The sequence below is a fragment of the Hemiscyllium ocellatum genome, chromosome 16 (genome assembly GCF_020745735.1).
Source record: "Hemiscyllium ocellatum isolate sHemOce1 chromosome 16, sHemOce1.pat.X.cur, whole genome shotgun sequence".
Taxonomy (NCBI): Eukaryota; Metazoa; Chordata; class Chondrichthyes; order Orectolobiformes; family Hemiscylliidae; genus Hemiscyllium; species Hemiscyllium ocellatum.
In genome coordinates, this window is record NC_083416.1 from 68936991 (window position 1) to 68961691 (window position 24701).

At 41.4% G+C, this 24701-nt stretch overlaps 1 protein-coding gene across 1 annotated transcript; it reads right to left on the bottom strand.

Annotated features, from left to right (window-relative positions):
• Window positions 1–637: 637 nt before the first annotated feature.
• On the bottom strand, window positions 638–11990 carry atox1 (antioxidant 1 copper chaperone). The gene is made up of 4 exons (XM_060836893.1): window positions 11883–11990; window positions 9854–9926; window positions 7208–7357; window positions 638–912 (listed from the first exon to the last, which is right to left on the bottom strand). Exons 1-3 carry the CDS (start codon window positions 11886–11888, stop codon window positions 7233–7235), a joined length of 204 nt encoding a protein of 67 aa, XP_060692876.1. The 5' UTR covers window positions 11889–11990; the 3' UTR covers window positions 638–912; window positions 7208–7232.
• Window positions 11991–24701: the final 12711 nt, after the last annotated feature.

Genomic DNA, 24701 nt, shown 5'->3' on the forward strand with positions numbered 1-24701 from the left:
AGAGATTTCTCAGCATTTCAAATGGTAGAGGTTTACAACTCAAAAAAAGGCCACTTGGCCCATCGATTGCAGACTCAATGGGCTGAATAGCCTGCTTTTGCACGATAGGGATTCTATGACTGTGTTGATCTAAAATAACCACTTAACAATTCTAATTCCATTTTCTAGCTTCTGACCCAGATGTTTTCTAAGGTTTTGCCTCACAAGTGCACAGCTAAGTACTTCTGAAATGTCATGGGGGAATTTTGCCTCTACCACCCTTACAGACAGTGAGTTCCAGATTCCAACTACCTTCTGGATAAAGAAAAAATTCTTCACATCCCTCAACCTCCTGCTCCTTACCTTCCTTTAAATCTGCTACCTCTACTCATTGATCCTACCACTAAGCTTATGCAAACCTATTCAGTTTTTATAAAAATGCAAATTTTAAAAATCTGAAATAAACCAAAAACACATAATTTGTTCAGTATTTGTAAAGAGTTTGACACTTAATCAGAAATTATGCCAATAGTAATTTGTTTTTGTACCATCAGGTGGCGACACAAATAGCATTTTAACTTCTCTAGTTATTGAATATTCAGAACCATGGCAAGCTTTCGATTATGTAGTTTAAAACTAATGCCAGGACAGAAAAGACTAAAAGCAACTGTTATTTATTGTATATTCGCATATTGAAGGAAACAATTGTAGTCATCTTTTAAGATATTACAAATGAGGTTTTCAGAGATGTAACAGCATAAACAACCACATGGAAAGCACTTTTTCCTCGATTCAAGAAGTGGCTAATAATGATCAGAGCTAAAACTTTTCCTTATGTTCACAAAGGATCCAGCCATTGTTGCTCCATTATTTGGTTCCATTGATTCGCCTGCTAAACTTGCTCTTTGAATTCATCCGGTCAGTTAGCATTTTCTGAAAGGGAATGAAATTTAATAGCTACAACAAGGTCAATTTAAACAGTGCAATTTAATATTACAATGAAAAGAGCAAACGAGTAGATGCATCTTAATTTGAAGAGACAACTCAAGAGCATTGTTGTCCTCTTATGTGCATTCACCCAAGGGCTGCCAACGAAAGTTCAGCAGAGGCAGGTAGGTTGAGCCAATTACGCTAACAACACTCTTTGTTTCCACTGCTTTCTATTCTGATGTTTGTTTTGCTAAATAGTATTCTTGGGTGAAGGTTTGCTCATTGAGCTGGCAGGTTCGTTTTCATGAAGATGAACCTTCCTGCTCAGCAAGCAAACCTGCATCCAGAACCTCAACCTGAGCTGTAAGTCTTCTCAAACCTCGTTAAGTATTCTTCTAACTCCTCCTATTTGTGAGGGACTTGATATCAACAGGTTGTGTGAAAAGCAGGTTGGGCAAGCATCTCAAGATGCGTGTTCAAACCTCATCCAAGAAAACTGTGAAACAGAATTCAAGCAGTTTGTTAACTTGCAGAAGAACAGCAAGTTCAAAAGTAAACATTTAAGATGCAAGTAGAAAATTCAACTGCTGGTTTATAACTAACCTTCAGAAGAAAACCAAACTAATATTCCCCAGTTAGGCCAATACATGTCAGGTTCCACCTCATATGACTTAGTAGGTTATTCAGTTATACACCAAATCACAGCGACAGCAGCCTGCTATTTCCTCAGTGTAGTGAGGAACAAGTAATTAAAGTGGCCTACTTAGCATTGTGCATCCAAAGGGTGAATTTAGTAAGTATTCACTCGTGGCATTGCTAGCTAAACCAGCAATTATTACCCTAGTTGTCCTTGAGGTGAGGTGTCTTCTTGAACTGATACAGTCCATATGCTGTAGGTAAATCCACAATATCATCAGGGAGGGAATTCCAGATTTTTACGAAACACCAATTGAAGAGTGGTGGTGTCTTTCCAAGTCAGGATGGCGAATCTGCGAGGGGAACTTGCAAATGATGGTGGCTGCCATGTATCTACTACCCTTGCCCTTTTAGATGGAAATGATCTGGACTTTGGAAGATGATAGCTTAAGACCATTATCATGCTCCAATACTTAAGAATTATCCATATATGAGAACAGCCTTTTCATATGACCCATCCACTGCAAGTGATTTGTCATGCTGCTTTACTGATTACCAATACTGGGATAGTGAGAACTTGCCTTTAACTAAACATTGGGAAGACTGCGAAGTCTCTGCCACATCATCGGTCCTCTGACCACGACTGCCATTCCTCTTCCTTTCAAGTGTCTGAGGCTGAAACATATCATTCATAGCCTTGGCACTTGACCCAGGGGACAGCTTCCAGTCACATTCACTCAAGCCATCAAGATGGTATTTCTTATATTCACACCAGATGTGAGCATCACCAGGTAGGTCAGCATTTACTACTCATCCTAAATTGCCCCTTAAGGTGGTGGTGGGAAACTACCTTCTTGAACAACTACAGCCCATTTAGTGAAGGTAATTCTAAAATGCCACTGAGGAGTGTGTTCCAGGACTTTAAACCAGCAATACTAAAGCTACATTGATATATTTCCAAATCAGAATAGTGAGCGGCTTGCAAAGCAACTTGTAGCTGGTAGTGTTATCATGTATTTGCTGCCCTTATCTCTAGATGGTAGTGGTTTTGGGTTTAGAAGGTGCTGTTTAAGGAACCTTGGTGAATTTCTGCATTTTGCAGATAGCACATACTGCTCCTACTGAGTGTTGATGGCGATGTGAGGTGAATGTTTGAGGCCAATCAAGTGGGCTGCTCTGACGTGGATAGTGTGAAGCTTCTTGAGTATTGTTGGAGCTGCACTCATCCAAGCAAGTGGCAAGTACTCCATTACACTCCTAATTTGCACTATGTAGATGGTGGATAGGCTGAGGGGAAGTGAGGAAAGTCACCTGCTACAAGATTCCTAGTATCTACCACAGCATTTAGGATTAGTCCAGTTGAGTTTCTGGTTGATGGCAACCCCTCAATGTTGACAATAGGAGGGTGGGGGGAAACTGTGATGGTGATGCCATTGAAGATCAAAGGCTGTGGCTAGATTTTCTCTTTTTGGGGATGATCATTGCTGGGCACTTGTGTGGTACGTGCATTACTTGTCAGTCCAAGCCTGCATATTGTTCAGGTCTTGCTGCATTTGGTCTGCTTCAATATCTGAGAAATTGTTAGTGGTGCTGAACAGTTTGCAGTCATCATCAAACACCCCCACTTCCAAACTTATGACAGAAGGAACACGATTGATTAAGCAGCTGAAGATGGTTTGACCTGGACACTACTGTGAGGAACTCCAACAGAGATGTTGTGGAGCTTAGATGACTGACCTCCAAAAAACATTTTCCTTTGTGTCAGGCATGACTCAAACCAGTGGGGAGTTTTTCTCAATTTTCACTGACTCTAGTTTTACTCAGACTCTGTCAAATGCTGCCTTGATGATCAATGTAGGCACTCATCTCTGGAATTCAGCTCTTTTGTCAAAGTTTGGACCAAAGCTAAGAAGAAGTTGGGAACTGAGCTGCCGTGGTGAAACTCAAACAACAGGCTATCGCTAAATGCTATTTGGTAGCAGTATGATGAACTAGATACAAATTAAGTTAACATGTAGCATTATTCAAGACACTGCTATCTTAGGAGATGATGATCTGATGATTAAGTAGTTTGGTTGGGCTGTTTTGAGTTTGACATACTGTGCAACACCAGGCATGCAGTCACCTTCAGGGTTTTCCACATTTGGGAAGCTTCCAACTGCTCACTCCTTCTGAGAACCCAAGTTGAGCTACTGTTCTGAGACTGCTCTGAACTTTATCCCTCTCGTCAAACAAAATAAATAACATATTCCAAGAATGCAAAATGTACTGATTGTTAACCTAATCTGACAATTCACAGAAATTGATACTTAAAAATCAGCTGCCCTGTGATAAGTCTGCCCCATGTCTACTTAACCGAGGGGGGAAAAAACCGATTATCTCCTAACATGCATTAGATAATATTCAATTTGCTCTTAAGACCCCCAATCATTGACGATTAAATAACCTAGTGGCATCCACACTGTGTGACTGTGCAACTACAAGCATTAGTTTTAAAATAAAAAGCAGCAGACATCTAAACTCTTTTCTTATTTTAAGAAAGGCTTTCTGGTTTGAATTAGGGGGCAATACAAAAATATCAAGAGCTTTAGATAGGAAGAACAGAGATAATCAAACAACAGCCACTATACACAAAGGAAACCAAGCTTAGCCACTGTAAAATTAAAGAGCCTCCCAAATTTTATTTACAAAACGTACAATTTACCACTACCAACGAGAGAAAAATGGAGTCAAGAATTTGATTGACTGTCATCAACAGCAGTACTAATCTTTAAACTGACTTGGGATAAACACTAGTTGATTGAGGCAACAGAGGCTATTGCGAGTGACCATCACCTAGAAATGTTGTGATGTCCACCTTCTGATGCTGATTATAATGTTTCTTCTGGCACACACACTGCTGCTCTAGAGTTAATTATACAAGTAACTGAGTCCCAAAAGCCAGACATTCTTTCCATTTTTTAAACCTCCTATCACCTTTGAATTGAAAAATTTCAGCACCATTCCTCAACAAGGTAGGCCAGGCTTCAGAATCAGAATATCCTTGATTGTCACATGTACTCCAGTACAGAAGTACAGGGCTACACTGAAAAATGTTTACAATGGCTGCCTTCAATGGCACCATCTTAGGTATAAGTACCTTGGTACAAGCCTTGGATACATATGATAGGCTTAATTCATAGGTCTCTGATCATACTACCACATACAGGAGGTCGGATGAGATACGTTGTAGCACCTCAGACACTGCCACAGCTATCTCACTGCAGATAAGTTTTAGTCTGATTAATGCAATAGAGACACCGCCAAAATCATCTAGCAGAATACCTCATTGTCAGAGCTTTCAAATAAGCACCAAAATTTGGTGGTGAGACTGGTCTTCCCCACTGGATCCTTTCTACATACACTTAGAAACTCTTGCACTCTGATTGCAGATCTCAAAATGGCTATGACCTGCAAAAGCGGTTCGGGGGGGAATATGGCGTTTTTTTTTTGACCAGGTTCATCCTGAGGTGTTCCATAATAGGGAAGGAAACTTGAAAGCTTGGACCAGCCACTGCAGAGGCACAATAGGAAGAGATCACTGTTTAAGACCTTTCACCCAAAGAAACTGAAGGGTGGGAAACTGTAGAGTCCTCCAGGCTTTAAGCCTGAAAAGGAATGTTCATTGTGAATATCAAAAGTATTGAAATCGTGTTGTGGGATAGAGTAGATGATAGCTTATGAAGTATGAATTTATTGCACTTTCAATTTGAAATCATGAGGCCATATGCCTTACATAAATATTGAGAGAATTACAATTGTATTAAGGTACCAAAGAGTGGAACTTGCCATTTTTTTAATCCCTTTATCTACTGTAGAACATTGAACATAAAACATTACAACACAGTACAGGCTCTTTAGCTCTTGATGTCGTACCGACCTGTGAAACCAATCTGAAGCCCGTCTAACCTATACTATCCCACTTTCATCCATATGTCTATCCAATGACCATTTAAATGCCCTGAAAGGTGGCGAGTATACTACTGTTGCAGGCAGTGTGTTCCACACCCCTACTACTCTGAGTGAAGAAACTACTTCTGACATCTGTCCTGTATCTATCACCCCTCAATTTAAAGTTATGTCCATTCATGCTAGCCATTACCATGAGGAAAAAGGCTCTGACTGTCCATCCTACCTAACCTTCTGATTATATGTCTCAATTAAGTCACCTCTCAACCTCCTTCTAACAAAAACAGCCTAAAGTCCATCAGCCTTTCCTCGTAAGACCTTCCCTCCATACCGGACAACATCCTAGAAAATATCCTCTGAACCTTTTCCAAAGCTTCCACATCCTTCCTATAATGCAGCGACCAGAACTGTAAGCAATATTCCAAGTGCGACCACACCAGAGCTTTGTACAGCTGCAGCATGACCTCACTGTTCCAAAACTCAATCCCTCTACCAATAAAAGCTAACACACTGTATGTCTACTTAACAACCCTATCAACCTGGGTGGCAACTTTCAGGAATCTATGCATATGGACACTGATCTCTCTGCCCATCTACACTACCATTAGCCCATCATTCTGCACTCCTGTTACTCATTCCGCACTCCTGTTACTCATTCCAGGAACGTGGGAGTCGCTCACAAGACCAGCATTTGCTCCCTTTCCCTAACTGCCCTAATAGTCTCCTCGGCCATTTCAGACAGTAGTTAAGAGTCAACCACATTACAGGGGATCTGGAGTCACATGGAAGTCAGACCAATTAGATAGCAGATTTCCTTCCCTAAAAGAAACTAGTGAATCAGTTGAGTTTTTACAACAAGTGACAATAGTTTCATGGTCAGTATTACAAACAGAAGTTTCCAATTCCAGACCAGCCATGTGGAGATTTGAACCCATATTCCTGTACCTCTGGAATATTAGTCCAACGAGTTACCACTACACTACTATCCCCCTTATACACTCTCTCTGTATGGAGTAGAGTTGAATTTTACTGCCCTTTCTGTAATTTTCAAGTCCATGTTTTGTGCTGTTGTTTTACATGTTTTATGAATAAACCATATTCTTGGGAAAGTAAAAGAGGTTTATTTGTAGAGGTATAAGTGTGATTGTGATACATTTCGAGTAAGCAGACCAGAATTTTCTTGTCCCCCTTTATTCACCACTCCCCCGCCTCTGTGGAAGGTCCTTGACACTAGTTGAAACATTTGTGATATAGCATGATTGGGGTGGAAGAGAGTCACGGGAGGAAATGGAGGAAAGCACTGGGAGACAATCACAAAAAGATCTGCTCAGCATAATCTCAGGAACCCAACAAAAGCCAGGAGAAACCGTGAACTACATACTCCAAGTAAATCCATATGAGTGACAAATATGAGTGGAATATACCATGCTGCAGGTTAGTTTAAGTTGCCTATAGAAAGAAAGCAGCAATTTGTTCCAGTAAAATCTTGACCTGTCATTCTTTTAGCTGATCAATGAAAGTGCGAATTTCTTTTTGAAAGTTACTAGTCTCTACAGAGTTGACAATAATGGCTTCTAAAGACACAAGATGTGAGAAAGTTGGTTTCAGAGTCCAAAGATGGCTGGATAGGAATCACAAGCATCATGCAGAAACAGTATCAGCGTTGCATGTATATTGAAGATTTCTTTCAGTGTCACATGTACTGAGTCATTACCTTTCTCATTTTCACAGTACATGTTCTACTTCTCTCCAACATATTGCACCTCTTTTCCTGTCCTTTTCAGGCATTCCATCAGCACCTCCAATTTTTGGTCAGATTCAATGAAGACTTTTTTGTTAGGAAGATCTATGTCAAATTGCACACCTGCATTAAAACAAAAGAACTGATCAGAAGAATTAAATCTTAGAGCTCCAAAGGCAGAAATTAGCATTTTGAAAGTGGTGTGTACTAATTTTATTTGCTTAGTGGGCCAAAAGCACCATACAATATATGTCTATATATCTTAGTAGAATATCTTGTATCTTCAGATATGTAACTAACAACCTCAATAGCTAGGTTATTTTAAACCTTTTTGGAACAATGGTGGGAGCTTCAATAAGGGGGAAGGAGGAGAAATTCCTGTTCATTTGACTCTATTTCACATGCTCACTAAATTTATTTCAATGGCATTGGCCAGCGCTCCAACCTCTAGCACTGAAAAGGAAAAATAACAGCAAAATCATGAATACCATCATTCTCCACATTCCTTCAAGTTATACATCATTCCTGAGTTGAACAACTCTTCAGAGATTTGAAGCAGGACACCTTCGGCCTCTCTGGGCAGTTAAGATTTGACAATAATATCCAGCTCTGGCCCCATTCCTACAGCATATTAAAAGGGTCATACTCAAGTGCTGGGTAAGCACATAATGGATAATGGTATTCAGTGCAGATTCATGGATGAAGCCAATTGTATCAGAGGCTCAAATATCTACTCATTGCCCACTCAACATCAATTTTCTAAAAATGTTATTAGCACACCCTGGCAATAACATTATACACAGATTCCATCTTATGACTGAACTAGCTAATCCACCAAACAGTCTTAGGACTTAAATAGACCTAATTATATTTATAACTGATTAGTCTCAGCAAATTCAGTAAAGTGCAATGAAGGGCTTCAGCTGATCTGAAAAAAATATGAAAACTAAACACAAGATAAAGTTAAAAATCACACCACACCCAGGTTATAGTGCAACAGGTTTAATTGAAAGCACTAGCTTTCGGAGCGGCACTCCTTCATCAGATGGTTGTCTTCATCAGATGGTTGTGACAACCACCTGATGAAGGAGCGGCACTCCGAAAACTAGTGCTTCCAATTCAACCTGTTGCACTATAACCTGGTGTGTGATTTTTAGCTTTCTACACCCCAGTCCAACACCGGCATCCCCAAATCAAAATACAAGATCGGCATAGCAGCAAAAATGTTTTGCCATCAAGGAGTAAACTATATGGGTTTCCTCTGGCTCGCTGGTAATTGCATTTTCTGATATTGCACTCAGCCATACAGTTCATAAACAACTCGAGTTCAGTACCCTTATCTGAGCTAAGAAAATCTCTTAAAATTTACATAGCACGCATTGGTGCGTAATTAAATAAAAGATTGACACTGAGCCAGAACAGGACATATTCACTAACCAAAAACTACACCAAAGCAGCAGGTCTTAAATAAGGAATTAGGGAGGGAATACTTAAGATGAAATTGGCTGATATATAAAGTCAAAGCTCAATACCACACATTCCCCAGAAACTTTCTTCATTATGGGAGTCAATTCCCAATTACACAGTCACTTGCATGGGGAAACAAATGCAGTGACTGGGCAAAGATTTCCTCAAATAACAATTTACTTCAATTAGTAAACACCAGCTGGAAACAAAGATCTGCTTGTGAGCTTTTCTTAGACAAGGCTCTTTGCCAAAACTGTACCCATACAGTTGCAATGTTTTTGTTAATGTTTTCATATTAACTGAACTTCCATATCAATGCAACCATGCCCTTTATACCTCCAGTTGGGTAGTCCACTTATTTTTTCACCTTTTGAAATGTCAGTCTTTTACCTTGCCCATGATACTGGACAGAAGCGATGTTGTTCTTTTCATGTCACAACGTTTAAGATGCTAAGAGATTGCTTCCTTGACCAGGGCTATAAAACTGGGAATTTCATTCTCGATACAAAGTAAGAATTTATGTATGAGGAGAAATGTTGAGAACCTTTGGCATTCTAGAGCACTGTCAATGGTCAGTCACTATACTTATTCAAGATGGTGATTGATAGATCTTTCGACGTGAGGGAATAAATAGAGCAGGGACAAGGTGTGAAAGTGCAGCTGAAATAGAAAATCAGGCAGTCGATGTGTGGAGGCAGTGCAAAAAGGCTAGCTGCAGAATTCATCCTGACTGTTCCAAGACCAGAATTCTGAAAAGCTTATTCCTTTCAGCCACAAAATTGATCTTGTAAACAGTAGAAGGTAAATCCCAATATCTAAATTAAGTTGCAAAATAGAACTGGAAGTTTTCAGGCAGAAACTAGTAAAGGGTAAATTTACGTCTGGTACAATAGCATCCATTCTTATGTTGTAAGTTATCAATATACAGAACAGATGATTGGACAGATGATAAGTAAACACATCAAGCTTTTCGGGACCTAATGGTTGCCATAGTTAGAAGGACTTCAGCAACATATATCTTAGATGAATAAAAATGGGTCAAATGACCAACCTTCTGATGTTGCCTTGATATTGATATGTTGAATGAAATAACAGTTATCAAAATTATTTCTCACATGAAAATTTGCTCTCGTATAAAACTGTAAATCTCACCTAACTTATTCAGCACACGGGTCACAGCATTAGAGCAGCCTTCACAGGTCATGTCAACAAAGAACTCGTATTTCTGCAAAAGATTAACTGATTTTACAAGTCTCAAAAAAAATGTGAAAATTTTGATACGAGTCTAGCCAAGGACGTTGCCCTCACTATCTCTAGACTTTGCTCCAGCCTTACATCCTTCAGCAGATATGCTCATTCCACTAACTGAATGCTTGCACCTCATCAGTTTTAATCACAACATAACCGGTTGCCAAGTTCTGGAATTTCTTACCTTAACCACCGTACCTCTCAACAGCGTTTCCTCCCTTGATCCATTCCTTAACACAGATCTTTAAATAACTTTTTAGTCACTGTACTAATTCAAATTCAGTCTATTTGTTCAAAGTTGAATGCAACAATTCAAGAAAGAACAGATGCAATTAATTTTAGAAGCAATATGACTTCAGAACCAACGTTCAAAATAATTTACAGGTTTCCACTCTAAAAAGCTGAGTTACTTACAACACCAATAGCATTATCAAATGAATTGTGTAACTGAATCAGAGATACTGTTTAACAATTCTTCCATGGGTTCACACATACTTTGTTGCCTCTAATCCTGTAACTCTTTGTGATTCTGCCACTCCTGTAACTCTGGCATCTTGCACATTCCTAAATTTTAATCTCTACTCCACTGGCAGCTACAATTTCAGCTGTCTCAGCACTAAGCTCAGGAATTTTCTTCCTAATTCCTAAACCTTACCATATCATAAAACCTCCTTTAAAACCTCACATTTTGAAACAAGCTTTTGGTAATCCATCTTAATGCCTTGTGTGCCAAATTATGATTTATAAAAACTTATTTTGCTATATGAAAAATAGTACATAAATGCAAAATCAGTCACTTTTTGCTTGAGACATTAAACTGACACTCCATCTACATCCTCAGATTGATATAAAAGATCCCACGCCACTAAAGTGAATGTCCGAATCCCTTGAGTCTTCATCAAAACTGACCAGTGTATCTACTGAATGAAAAAAAACCCAACAAAACAGATGTTGGAAATCAGAAATAAAACAGAAATCGCTGGAAAAGTTCAGTAGGTCTAGCAGCATCTGTGCCAAGTTAAAGGTTCAAATCCAGTAACTTTTTTAAAAAAGTTTTGTGATTTACATATGAAAGAAGTGAAACTAACATGGTCATTCTAACAGATGAGAGTCTAAATAAACAACCAAGGTATTTTTCAATGTATAACTTCAGTTACATCACATTGTAAACTTTAGCTTTAAATTCTGCGTCTTACAATGGTGTCTTCCACAACCTCCTGATGAAGGAGCAGTGCCCAAAACCTAGTGCTTCCAAGTAAACCTGTTGGACTATAACCTGATGTTGTATGATTTTGAACCAAATCCAGTGAACCTTCTACAGAACACTGAAGCTCTGAGGGTGGGTCACTGGACCCAAAACTTTAACTGTGCTTTGTCTGCCAGACCTGCTGAGTTATTTCCACTACCCCCCTCCCCTCCAAAGCAACTTCAGTCTTTGAGGCTATCGACTGATTTGCATACAGAGAAACGTTTTCAAATAGTGTCACGGGACCTTTTACATTCTGGCCAGAGGTGGACTCCTTTAAACACCCACCCTCCAGTGCAGCACTGAAGGGCCAGCCCAGACTTTGCATTAAAATAAAAGCAAATTACTGTGGATGCTGGAATCTGACCCTGTCTGAGCTAAATCCCAAACTGGCTTCAGTGCATTCATGAGAAACTTTGCATCAAGTTCCCGCCCCATTTAGAACATTTATTGTTGCCCGCCTTACAAAAAAAAGCCATAAGGTTGTGCTCTAACAGAATTATATAAATATCTCTGAGAATGCAAACAATTTCTGCTGCGCCATGCTGCTGGAATTCCGCAGCCTGGGTCAACCATGCCTCCTGCAGCCGAATAGCCTGCTGCACTCACACGCCGGGCGGGCAGCCAAGGGACGGCCCAGGCGCCGCACCCGTCCCGAGCGGGCTTGCCCCGGTCCCCGGCCCTCACCGTCATGATGACTCCGGGATCACCGCACCCGCTCCTGCACTCGTCCACAACAACCCGCGGCCACCTCCGCGCACGCGCGAGGACTCCCTCACCCGCCACACCATCCGGGCCGCTAGGGGAGCCCGCGGGGCGCATTCGCGAACCGCCAACTCAGCGGACCGCCGCCAGGGGAGCTCACGGGCCGATTCTCGAATCGCAGCTCAGCGAATGGCCGCTAGGGGAGCCCGCGGCCCGATCACTGACACGTCAACTCAGCGACTCGCCGGTAGGGGAGCCATAGAGTCATAGAGATGTACGAGTAAAAAATGAGGTCTGCAGATGCTGGAGATCACAGCTGCAAATGTGTTGCTGGTCAAAGCACAGCAGGCCAGGCAGCATCTCAGGAATAGAGAATTCGACGTTTCGAGTATAAGCCCTTCATCAGGAATAAGAGAGAGTAGCCAAGCCGGCTGAGATAAAAGGTAGGGAGGAGGGACTAGGGGGAGGGGCGATGGAGGTGGGATAGGTGGAAGGAGGTCAAGGTGAGGGTGATAGGCCGGAGTGGGGTGGGGGCGGAGAGGTCAGTAAGGAGATTGCAGGTTAGGAGGGCGGTGCTGAGTTGAGGGAACCGACTGAGACAAGGTGGGGGGAGGGGAGATGAGGAAACTGGAGAAATCTGAGTTCATTCCTTGTGGTTGGAGGGTTCCCAGGCGGAAGATGAGGCGCTCCTCCTCCAGCCGTCGTGTTGTTATGTTCTGCCGATGGAGGAGTCCAAGGACCTGCATGTCCTCGGTGGAGTGGGCTTTAATCTCTGATAGGGCTAGGAAGAACTGTTTGTTGAGTTTGTGGATTCTTCTGTAGATGAAGAACAGCAGGGGTCCTTTGCAGGTCTGTGAGAGTGTTGTCCTGAGCTGGGGTAGGACTCCTCCACCGGCAGAACACAACTACACGACGGCTGGAGGAGGAGCGCCTCATCTTCCGCCTGGGAACCCTCCAACCACAAGGTATGAATTCAGATTTCTCCAGTTTCCTCATTTCCCCTCCCCCCACCTTGTCTCAGTCGGTTCCCTCAACTCAGCACCGCCCTCCTAACCTGCAATCCTCTTCCTGACCTCTCCGCCCCCACCCCACTCCGGCCTATCACCCTCACCTTGACCTCCTTCCACCTGCCCCTCCCCCTAGTCCCTCCTCCCTACCTTTTATCTTAGCCTGCTTGGCTCTCTCTCTCTTATTCCTGATGAAGGGCTTATGCTCGAAACGTCGAATGCTCATAAAGATGTACGGCATGGAAACAGACCCTTCGGTCCAACCCATCCATGCTGACCAGATATCCCAACCCAATCTAGTCCCACCTGCCAGTGCCTGGCCCATATCCCTCCAAACCCTTCCTATTCATATACCCATCCAAATGCCTCTTACATGTTGCAATTGTACTAGCCTCCACCACATCCTCTGGCAGCTCATTCCATACACGTACCACCCTCTGTGTGAAAAAGTTGCCCCTTAGGTCCCTTTTATATCTTTCCCCTCTCACCCTAAACCTATGCCCTCTAGTTCTGGACTCATTGACCCCAGAGAAAATAGTTTGCCTATTTACCCTATCCATGCCCCTCATAATTTTGTAAACCTCTATAAGGTCACCCCTCAGCTTCCGGCGCTCCAGGGAAAACAGCCCCAGCCTGTTCAGCATCTTCCTATAGCTCAGATCCTCCAACCCTGGCAACATCCTTGTAGATCTTTACTGAACCCTTTCAAGTTTCACAACATCTTTCTGATCGGAAGGAGACCAGAATTGCACGCAATATTCCAACAGTGGCCTAACCAATGCCCTGTACAGCCACAACATGACCTCCTAACTCCTGTACTCAATACTCCGACCAATAATGGAAAGCATACCAAACACCTTCTTCACTATCCTATCTACCTGCAACTCCACTTTCAAGGAGCTATGAACCTGCACTCCAAGATCTCTTTGTTCAGCAACACTTCCTAGGACCTTACCATTAAGTGTAGAAGTCCTGCTAAGACTTGCTTTCCCAAAATGCAGCACCACGCATTTATCTGAATTAAACTGCATCTGCCATCGATTACTGACCCACTAACTCAGCAACCTGCCGCTAGGGGAGCCTGCGGGCTATACTCCCGACGTGCAACTCAATAAGAGACCAAGGTCACCTCTCAACCTCCTATGCTCCAGTGGAAGTACTCCCAGCATACCCGGCTTACATTTCTCACTGAAAACCTCCATTCCTGGCAAACTTTTCTGAACTCTCTCCAGTTTAATAATATCCTTGCAAAACAGAGTTAACAGATCTGTACACAGTAATCCAGAAAATGCCTCACCAACATCCTATACAACCTCAACATGACGCCCCAACTTCTGTACTCAAAGCAATGAAGGCAAGCACACGAAATGTCTTCTTAACCACCTTCATTCCTGATGAAGGGCTTTTGTCCGAAACATCGATTCTCCTGTTCCTCGGATGCTGCCTGACCTGATGTGCTTTTCCAGCACCACTCTAATCTTGACTCTAATCTCCAGCATCTGCAGTACCCACTTCTGCCTTCTTAACCACCCAGTGATGCAAATTTCAAAGAATTATGTACCTGAACTCCAGGTCTCTCTTCTACAACACTACCTAAGACCCTACCATTAGTTGTATAACTCTTTTTTTTGTTTTTTTTACCAAAATGCAATACCTCGCATTTATCTAAATTAGACTCCACCTGCCACTCCTCAGCCCATTGACTAATTGATCAAACTCTCATTGTAATCTTAGATAACCTTCTTCACTGAGAGTCAGTGGGTTTGTAGTGGATACCTGAGGACAGCTTATCCTTAGATGAAAACACTGAAGTCAAGTAATGAAGCAAAACATCAGAGACAGGTGGAGATGTGAGAAGGATGACAATTGGAAGCAAGATTGATTAATTTTTTTTCAAATTCCAGATGATAGCAGTAAGATATCATGAATGTAGAGAAGAAAGTGTTGTAGGTGGGGGCTTGAGTTGGACTGAAGCAAGGAATGTTCCTCACACTCCACAAAGGGACACATGTAGGAAGACATGGGCCACATGTTTGACTTGGAGAAAATGAGATGAGTTGAAGGAGAAGTTGTTCAAAGTGAGAACAAGTTTAGCCAGATGGTGGAGGATGGTGGTGATGAAGGCTATGCAGGCCTCTTTCCAAAGTAGAAGCAGAGACCTTACAGCTAATCCTGATGGGGGACAGATGTGAAGAGGAGATGACGAGGGCCAGAAAACTGGACATCGTAAGGCATCAAAAGAAAATCTGCTCCAGTATTTTCTGTGTTTGTTTTGGATTTCAAACTTCTGCAGTATTTTGCTTTTATGTGCGTGAGCTAGTTAACTGAGTTTACTGATATTTGCTCTGAAATGGCTGTGAGCAGTATGGAGACATCACCACTGAGGGGAGCTAAATTCAGTGTTCCTTATTCCTAGGCAATGAGTCAGCCAATCAGTGCTGGAATGACTACTGCACAGAGTGGGTATGATCTTCAGAATATAGGCTTGTCACTTTTTGAAGGGAGGTTGTAATGAGGGTATAGTTTGGAAGAAAATATTAGACTGTTCTCTAAAAAATTATATTGCTTGATGGCATAGAGATTTGGGATTGTTTCTCTTCCCACAAGGGTCCAAGACTCAGGGTCTTAGATTGATTTCTAGAATGTCCTAGTTTTAGAGTTAGGTGGGAGACCTCCATGTGTACTACATGGCTATTTCAGCAAAACTGATTTCTGATGAACATGCACCTTGCAAGAACTTTGAATGTTAGGGATCTTGTCCTACCTCTTGATGTTGCAGATAGATCTGATACAGCCAAAGTAGAATGGTAATTCAAAACAGTGGTACCTGGAGTATAAATGGTACTCAGCTATCTGTTCTGAGCTTATTGGCCTACATGGATTTCTGTCCTGACAGCCTGAGGAATTTTAAAATCACACAACTTCAGGTTATAGTCCAACAGATTTATTTGGAAGCACTAGCTTTCTGAGCACTGTTCCTTCATCAGGTGGTTGAAGGAGCAGTGCTCCAAAAGCTAGTTATTCCAAACAAACCTGCTAGACTATAACCTGAAGTTGTGTGATTTTTAACTTTGTCCATCCCAATCCAATACCAACATCTCCGAATCATGAGAAATTTTAGATTCTTCTCATTGTTTTCAAATTGCTCAATGACCTTAACCCTATCTCTCTCAGTAACCTCCTCAAGTATTTCATTTCTTCAATATCTCTCTGTTTCTCCAGTTATGGCGACTCACAAGTCCCCATTTTTTATCACACCATCACTGCCAGCCATATCTTCAGCTGTCTGGACCCTAAGCTCTGGAATTCCCTTCCTAGACCTCTGCAAATTGTTACTATTCCTTCCCTCTTTTGATAAAACTGTTGGTCACCTCATATATTATTACGTGGCTCAGCATCAGATTTTGATGACAATGCCTTTATAAAGGAGTTTGGGATGTTTGGATATGCTAAAGGCACTATATGAATGCAAGTTGTTGTTCTGGATCATCTCCTGTTATTAGTGTACCTCTGCCTTTAGCTTGATGATGTATTTGTCATTCCATCAGACAGTTTGCCAAAGGCAAACACAAGAAATCAGGTCAAACAATTATACATTTTCACATGCATGCAAGGAGAACCACTCTTATCACAGTGAAGTGTAGAATTCACTTTGCCAAATTAAACTTTATACAAACCATTGCAACACACATATATATTGCATAACCTGACAAATGGTCACTAGACTTAAAGTGTTCACTCTGCTCCTTTCTCTAAAGATGCTACCAGATCTACTGTGTTTCTCCAGCACTTTCTGTTCATGTTTCAGATTTCCAGCATCTGCAGTTTTTTTTAATAATAAAGTATTATCTACTGTTTTCTCACAGACTTCATAAGTGTTGTCCATATTTAGATTAGATTCTCTACAGTGTGGAAACAGGCCCTTAGGCCCAACAAACCCACACCACCCCTCTGAAGAGAACCCCACCCAAACCCATTCCCCTATCCTATATTTACCCCTGACTAATGCACCTAACACTGGGCAATTTTGTATAGCCAATTCACCTGAACGGCACATCGTTGGACTGTGGGAGGAAACCCATGCAGCCACAGGGAGAATGTGCAAACGCCACACAGAGAGGCAAGAGTTGAACCCAGGACCCTAGTGCTATGAGGCAGTAGTGCTAACCACTGAGGCACCATGCTGGTTCTGTCTGGCTGATAGTACAGCTCCTGCATTCTGAACCCTGCCTTTGTACAACTGTGGTTCCTATTTGTTTTTACAAAATAACTGAAAAGTTAAGCCTTAACTAACTGAAACTGATTGTACTTCTTCGACTATAACCAAGGGTCAGAACACCAAAGCATTGTGGACAGATTGCTTGTAATTGTATTTTTTTGAAGAGGGCTGATATTGCCAAAAATGGGTGCAAATGTGAATTAAGCAATTGTCTGGTGGTGGAGAGATCTACAGAAAGTCAAACCTAAAGATGTGCCCTTCAAAGGTGGGAAGAGGCAATTCAAAACAGATTGGAACTGTGATCTTTTGTGGCTACAAAGATAACAAGACATTGAAGTGACTCTCCTCAAATAAACCCTCTTATAAACCTAGTCTAACTCCTAAATTAGTTATTTAACTGACCTCCAACTTTCCTCACATATTCCAACTGCACATCTCCCTGCCACTCCCATCCCAGTGCCTGATTCACACCCACTTCTTACCCCAGAACCCAACAATACCAACCATCCCAGTATGTGATGTCTTTTCACCAGACCAGATCCAATATTTCCCATCCATACCAATCCACCTTATTTGTCTACTAGTGTTGACTTGTTACTTGTTGACACCCTATCACCTACTATCCTGGCATGCTACCTTGTACCCATTGGCCCCCATCCACCTGACAGCCCAGTCCCCTAAACACCTGGCACCTTACCATCTGACATCCTAAGGTTCACATACTTTTGTACTTACCTCTTGTCAACAGTGTCAAACTGACCATGATTGTCAACTTGGGGTAAAAAGTGAGGTCTGCAGATGCTGGAGATCACAGCTGAAAATGTGTTGCTGGTTAAAGCACAGCAGGTTAGGCAGCATCCAAGGAACAGGAAATTCGACGTTTCGGGCATAAGCCCTTCATCAGGAATGAGGAGAGTGTGCCAAGCAGGCTAAGATAAAAGGTAGGGAGGAGGGTCTTGGGGGAGGGGCGATGGAGATGTGATAGGTGGAAGGAGGTCAAGGTGGGGGTGATAGGCCGGAGTGGGGTGGGGGCGGAGAGGTCAGGAAGAAGATTGCAGGTTAGGAGGACCTCCTTCCACCTATCACATCTCCATCGCCCCTCCCCCAAGTCCCTCCTCCCTACCTTTTATCTTAGCCTGCTTGGCACACTCTCCTCATTCCTGATGAAGGGCTTATGCCTGAAACGTCGAATTTCCTATTCCTTGGATGCTGCCTAACCTGCTGTGCTTTAACCAGCAACATATTTTCAGCTGTGATTGTTGACTTCTAAATTTCAAAATGTGGAATTGACAGCTGAAAAAAAGAGGCATGGATTTGCCTTCCAATGACAATTCTGCATGTTGGGAAAGGAAGTAAAATGATAAGCTGCAAGAGATTACTGTTCCTTTGAAAATCTGGTCTCTTCTCTTTTTACTTCCTCTCAGCCTGTCAGCCCAGTGACAAGTCAAAGATGTCTACAAGCTTTACTACCGTAGAGTCATCCAGTCATTCAGCACAGAAACAGACCCTTTGGTCCAACTGATCCATGTAGAACATAATCCCAAACTAAACTTGTCCCACCTGCCTGTTCTTGCCCATATCCTGATGAAGGGCTTATGCCCGAAACGTCGAATTTCCTGTTCCTTGGATGCTGCCTGACCTGCTGTGCTTTTCCAGCAACACATTTTCAGCTCTGATCTCCAGCATCTGCAGACCTCACTTTCTCCTCATTTCCCTTCAAACCTTGTCCTCTAAATATTGTAACTGTACCTGCTTGTCCTTTTTAAATTTTTCTGCTCTCACCTTAAAAATATGCCTCCTAGTCTTGAAATTTCTCACCACAGGGATAAGAAATCTGCCATTCACCTTCTCTGTACTCTTAATGATTTACAAAAAAACCCTATAAACTCCTGTCAACCGACTACATTCCAGTGAAAAAAGTCCCAGCCTATCTAGCTTCTCCGTATAACTCAAATCTTCCATTCCCGGCAAAATTGTGGGGTAAATCTTTTCTGGAACTTCTCCAATCTTTCCTGTAACAGGGTGACCAGAACTGCACACAGTACTCCAGAAAAGGCCTAATCAACATCCTGTACAACCTCAACATGACTTCCTAACTTCTATACTCAAAGGTCTGAGCAATGAAGGTAAGTGTGACAAATGCCTTCACACCCTGCACACATGTGACACAAATGTCAAAGAATTATGTACCTGAACCCCTAGACCCTTCTGTTCTACAACACTACCCAAGGTCTTACTTTTAATTGTATAAGTCCTCCCCTTGCTTGTTTTACCAAAATACAATATCTTGTATTTGATCAAATTAAACTCCATCTGCTTCTCCTCAGCCCATAGACCCAATTGATCAAAATTTATTTTTAATCTTAGAAAACCTTTTTCATACTTCACTGTACTGTCAATTTTGGTGTCATCTGCAAACATTCCAGCTCTGCCTTCTATATTCTCACCTAAATCATTCATAGAAATAACAAACAAAAATAAACAAAATCACTACCGATGCAAGAACTCAATTAAACACCATGGTCTCAGGTTAACCTCAATGCTGAAAACACTTCAAGGAGTCTGAAGACTTTTAAAACTGCACATCCTTTTGTTTTCCTTTTGGTACTAGACACTCTCCAATTTTTAAACTTTGTACGTCTGTTGTGTTGTGTTTGATTTTTTATTATGTTCCTTATCGTTGGTAGTCCTGCATTAGTAAGTAATAAAATCCCATTATCTTTCACACAGGAAAAACTTGTAATTGGCTCCTTAATTTTAAACAAGTGAACTTTGTTTGAATTGAAGTGTGGTCAAAATGCATGCTAAAAGGAAATCAGATACTTGTTGTAGCCAACCAAAAATGGGAATGGGGTTTGGGGGGGGCAATGGCAGGCTAAAAAAAAGGACAGACAATTCACCCCACCTCACCTGATTATACACAGTTGGAATATTGCGTGCAATTCTGGTCTCCTTCCCACTTGAAGAATGTTGTGAAACTTGAAAGGGTTCAGAAAAGATTTACAAGGATGTTGCCAGGGTTGGAGGATTTGAGCTATTGAGAGAGGCTGAAAAGGGTGCAGCTGTTTTCCCTGGAGTGTCGGAAGCTAAAGGGTGACCTTATAGAGTTTATAAAATCATGAGGGGCATGGATAGGGTAAATAGACCAAGTTTTTTTTTCCCTGGGGTGGGGGAGTCCAGAACTAGAGGGCATAGGTTAAGGGTGAGAGGGGAAAGATACAAAAGGGACCTAAGAGGCAACTTTTTCACACAGACAGTGGTGTGTATATGGAAATGAGCTACCAGAGGAAGTGGTGGAGGCTGGTACAGCATTTAAAAGGCATCTGGATGGGTATATAAATAGGAAGGGTTCAGAGGAATATGGGCCAAGTGCTGGGAAATGGGACTAGATTAGGTTAGGATATCTGGGCAGCAAGAACTTGTTGAACTTAAAGGTCTGTTTCTATGCTGGCTGTGACTCTATAACACATTGGACTTTGTTTCCATTGGTGGTTTTGCGTTAACAATTTGGAATTGTCTGGTTTTGATATTCGCAATAAATTCACAAAAACTACGAGAAAGAAAATCTGCCCAAAACATTTTTTTAACAGAAATAGTAAAATAAATTACAGGTAGGTGATAAAATAACAGGTTCGATATTAGTGTCAACATTAACTTTTCTTATGTTATCCCCACCAGACCAATCCTCAATATAAAATTGTAATAGCCACTCACTTCCCACAAACCCCTGAAGTACATACAGTGCAGAAAATGACTTCCTATGTTGGTGCATTGTTAGAATCAACCAGTGACCAACCCAATGTACAATATAATACAATACACTACACTTCACCTGTACAATAACTTGAATGTAATATTTATTGCTGAAATATTACAATTAGAAGGTTGCAAGTAATAAGACAATTTCAGGTACATGGTTGATATATTTACCAGTGTTTTTGGATGTGAACCCGTGTTGCACACGTTTGATAAGTTAAACTCTATTTAAACCAAATGACCTTTTTTGTGTTCCATCCCCCATGATTGATCAAAATAATCCAGAATTGGGTTCAAGAGTATATAGCATTGGAAAGATTATCAGTCATAAAACATCCATGCCAAAAACATTAGCACTGCATCCATGGCTGAAACACTGAAAATGATTCATACTTAGAATGAGCAGCAGCTTCCTATTTTGTTTTAATTACAGGAGTTGGGCGAGTTGAATTTTGAAGGGTGTGGTAAAACATCTTTCCACCAGTCGGACAGCCACGTACAAAAATTCCACAGAGGAGGAGGAAGAAATCTTACTGGGACCAAGAAGGAGGTTGACAAGATGTTCAGGATGTTTTATCTCGTATGGAAATGTAAGGTAGTATTTTGAGGAGGTCAGCAATTGGGCATCATCCTGTCACGAGGCGAATGGTGGCTCCTGCCAATTGTGCACCAGGGGACCAGGCCACAGCTGAACGATTGTCTTGTGAGCCAAGGGGTAGGGAGATTGGTGGAAAGACCACAAGGATAGCTGTCAGTGGGCTCCCTCTTACTGTTGTCAGGTCCGTCAGTCTAGTGCCGTGTGCCTAAAATGATTGACCACTGGAACCATGCAAGCAAATGGAAAACAGTCTGCTTTGGGCATTTCCCACAGCAACTACATCATCCACCACCCCAGAGGGAAGAAGCAATCATAAACCTGGAATAGTGGGATACGAATGTAATGGCCCATTTTGAAGTATACGAGACCAGTCGGTCCTTTATGTCTCAGTCACCAATGTTTCTGTTTTTTTTCCTGCTGCGACTGGTTAAATACTAGCAGTGTTGGGATTAGGTCCTTATTGCCCACTCAGGTTTTCAGTTGATGCTGGGGGAAGCAGTCCCACCCTGGAGGTGGAAAGAGGGCGAGATCTCCATTTGTCATGCTCACTGCCACTGAACTATTTATGAGGGTGGCATTAAATATTCCCGATTGTCATATTCAATTATCTTATGCTTGGTATAATCTGATTTCTGTAGACTGGGAGAGTAGCAAACTGAAAAGTTTCATTCCACAAGAAAGTCTGAGAGAATGATCACAAGAAATCTGAACACCATGCAATTTAAGTGGAATCACCCAGCTTTCAATTAAGTTGGACAAAGCAGAGTTTCATTGATTTCTGTCCAAACATGTAGGAAGTTCATTGAAAGTTCAGATCAGAAGTTTTTCCTACCATTTATTTGCTGATGACTTGTTGTTTTAACTCTGCCATTGTACTTGTAACTTCCGTTGTTAGCATTGCCCAGGAATGGGTGCGGCAGAGGTGGGGGGAGGGGGGAATGGACATTGAGAGATTAGGGAAGAATTGCCCTTTTGTTTTCAATTTTTATTGTTGTCATCCCAGTCAGTCCCTCAAAGTGAGAATTCATGACATGCATAAATTTGTTTTCTGTACTGAGTTGATGAACACCTTCAAAAAGAGATGATTTGGAGATGCCGGTGTTGGACTGGGGTGTGCAAATTTATAAGTCACACAACACCAGGTTATAGTCCAACAGGTTTAATTGGAAGCACAGTAGCTTTCGGAGCGTCACTCCTTCATCACCTGATGAAGGAGCAACGCTCCGAAAGCTAGTGTGCTTCCAATTAAACCTGTTGGACTATATGCTGGTGTTGTGTGATTTTTAACTTCAAAAAGAGAGATTGACTGGTGTTACGTGGCTCAGTGACAGAACACAATTTTGTTTTGTGATCAGATGCAGTTAAATTCAAGTTCCACTTTGGGCTCAAGCCCATACTTCAATGCAGTTCAACATTACTGGATGCTCAGCCTCAAATAAGATGTTAGTCCAAAGCCTGGATGCATTTTGTGATGGATGTTAAGACTTTACATGTCATTTCTTAAAAGAGCCAGTGTTTCTCCCAGTATCCAAGGAACTGTTTATCCCTCAAACAGTCCTGTCAAAGCAGATTATCTCAGCATTTATTCCTATGATCATGCTGCACATAAATTGACTGCCATGTTTGTTTATGTAAGAACAGTAATTATTCATCAATAACTTTGGATGTGCTTAGAGGCATCCAATGAATGTAAAAGGAAAATTGTTCCATTTTACCCATTAGACATAACCTGAGCAATTCATTCCCCACGGTTTGTATCAGTGCAGCATATGAGTCAGGTGACAGAAACTTTAGATTTATGAAGGTTATTAAGTGTGAGTCACAAAAATACAGGTTAAATTAATAAAGCCTGCATTCAGTGATCTTAATGGAATGAGATTTGGCAGGCTTGTTTGTTATAAATCACATGAACTATCTGAGGATCAGTAACACCATGAAACATTTAGATTTTAACTCGATCAGTGATACAATGTCAGGAAGAGATTTTTATATAATAATCTTAAACAACTCTATCAAGAAGGAAGTTCAGAGGATAACTATAACATTGGGAGAATCTAAATCCAGCAAACAAAAATATAAAACAATGAACAAAGACAGATCAATCCAATAAAAGGAAATATTTTTGTAAATAGGGTTTTTTTAAAAATAAACAGGAGTAGGCCATTAAATCCTCTGCGATCACTCCACTATTTAATAAGATGTTGGCTGATTTACTTTAATGCCAATTTCCTGCACAATCCCTGTATCATTTGATGTTGTTAATATGTAGAAGTCTACTGATTTCAGTTTTAAACATAATGATTGAGTCTCCATGGAGTTCTGAGGCAGAAAATTTCAAACATTGATATTCAAGATTTGTTGACCTAGTTAAGATTCTCTTCACTGCCTCCAATACCAGTATATTTTTTCTTACATATGGACACCAAAACTGTTTGCAGTTTTCCACTGTGATCTGACTAGAGCATTTTCCTGTATCAGCCAGATCTTCCTATTTTCCGACTCCATTCTCTTTGAAATGAAGACTAATATCCAATTTGCCTTCCTTATTATCTGCTGAACTTGGTTGCTAGCTTTGTGTGATTTATGCATGAAGATTCCCATTCCATCTGTGCTGCAGCTTTCTGCAGTATTTCTCTATTTTAAAAATATTCAGCTGCTTTATTCTTCCTGCCTAATCTCACATTTTCCCACCTTCTATTTCATTTGCCAAGGTTCTTCCCACTCAACCTGTCAATATCCTTCTGCAGACTCATTGATTCAGACACACCACTTGCCTTCCCACCTATTTTTGTCATCAACAAATTTGTTATTGTACATTCATTTCCTCATTCAAGTCAGAAATATATATTGTAATAATTGTGGCCCCACCACTTATCCCTATGGCACACCACTACTTACAGATTACCATCCTGAAAATGCCCCACATATCCCAACTCTGTCACCTATCAGTTAGCCAATCCTCTGTCCATGGTAAGAATAGTGGCTGATTTGGGTCATGAGTCCATTCCTCTGCAAATGTCAGAGCAGTTAAGCCAGTTTTTCAAAATGTCATGACACCTCAGAGGTATTATGAACTGTACCTTGCATGAGGAGAAAGTGAGGTCTGCAGATGCTGGAGTATCAGAGCTGAAAACGTGTTGCTGGAAAAGCGCAGCAGGTCAGGCAGCATCCAAGGAACAGGAAATTTGACATTTCGGGCATAAGCCCTTCATCATCCAAGG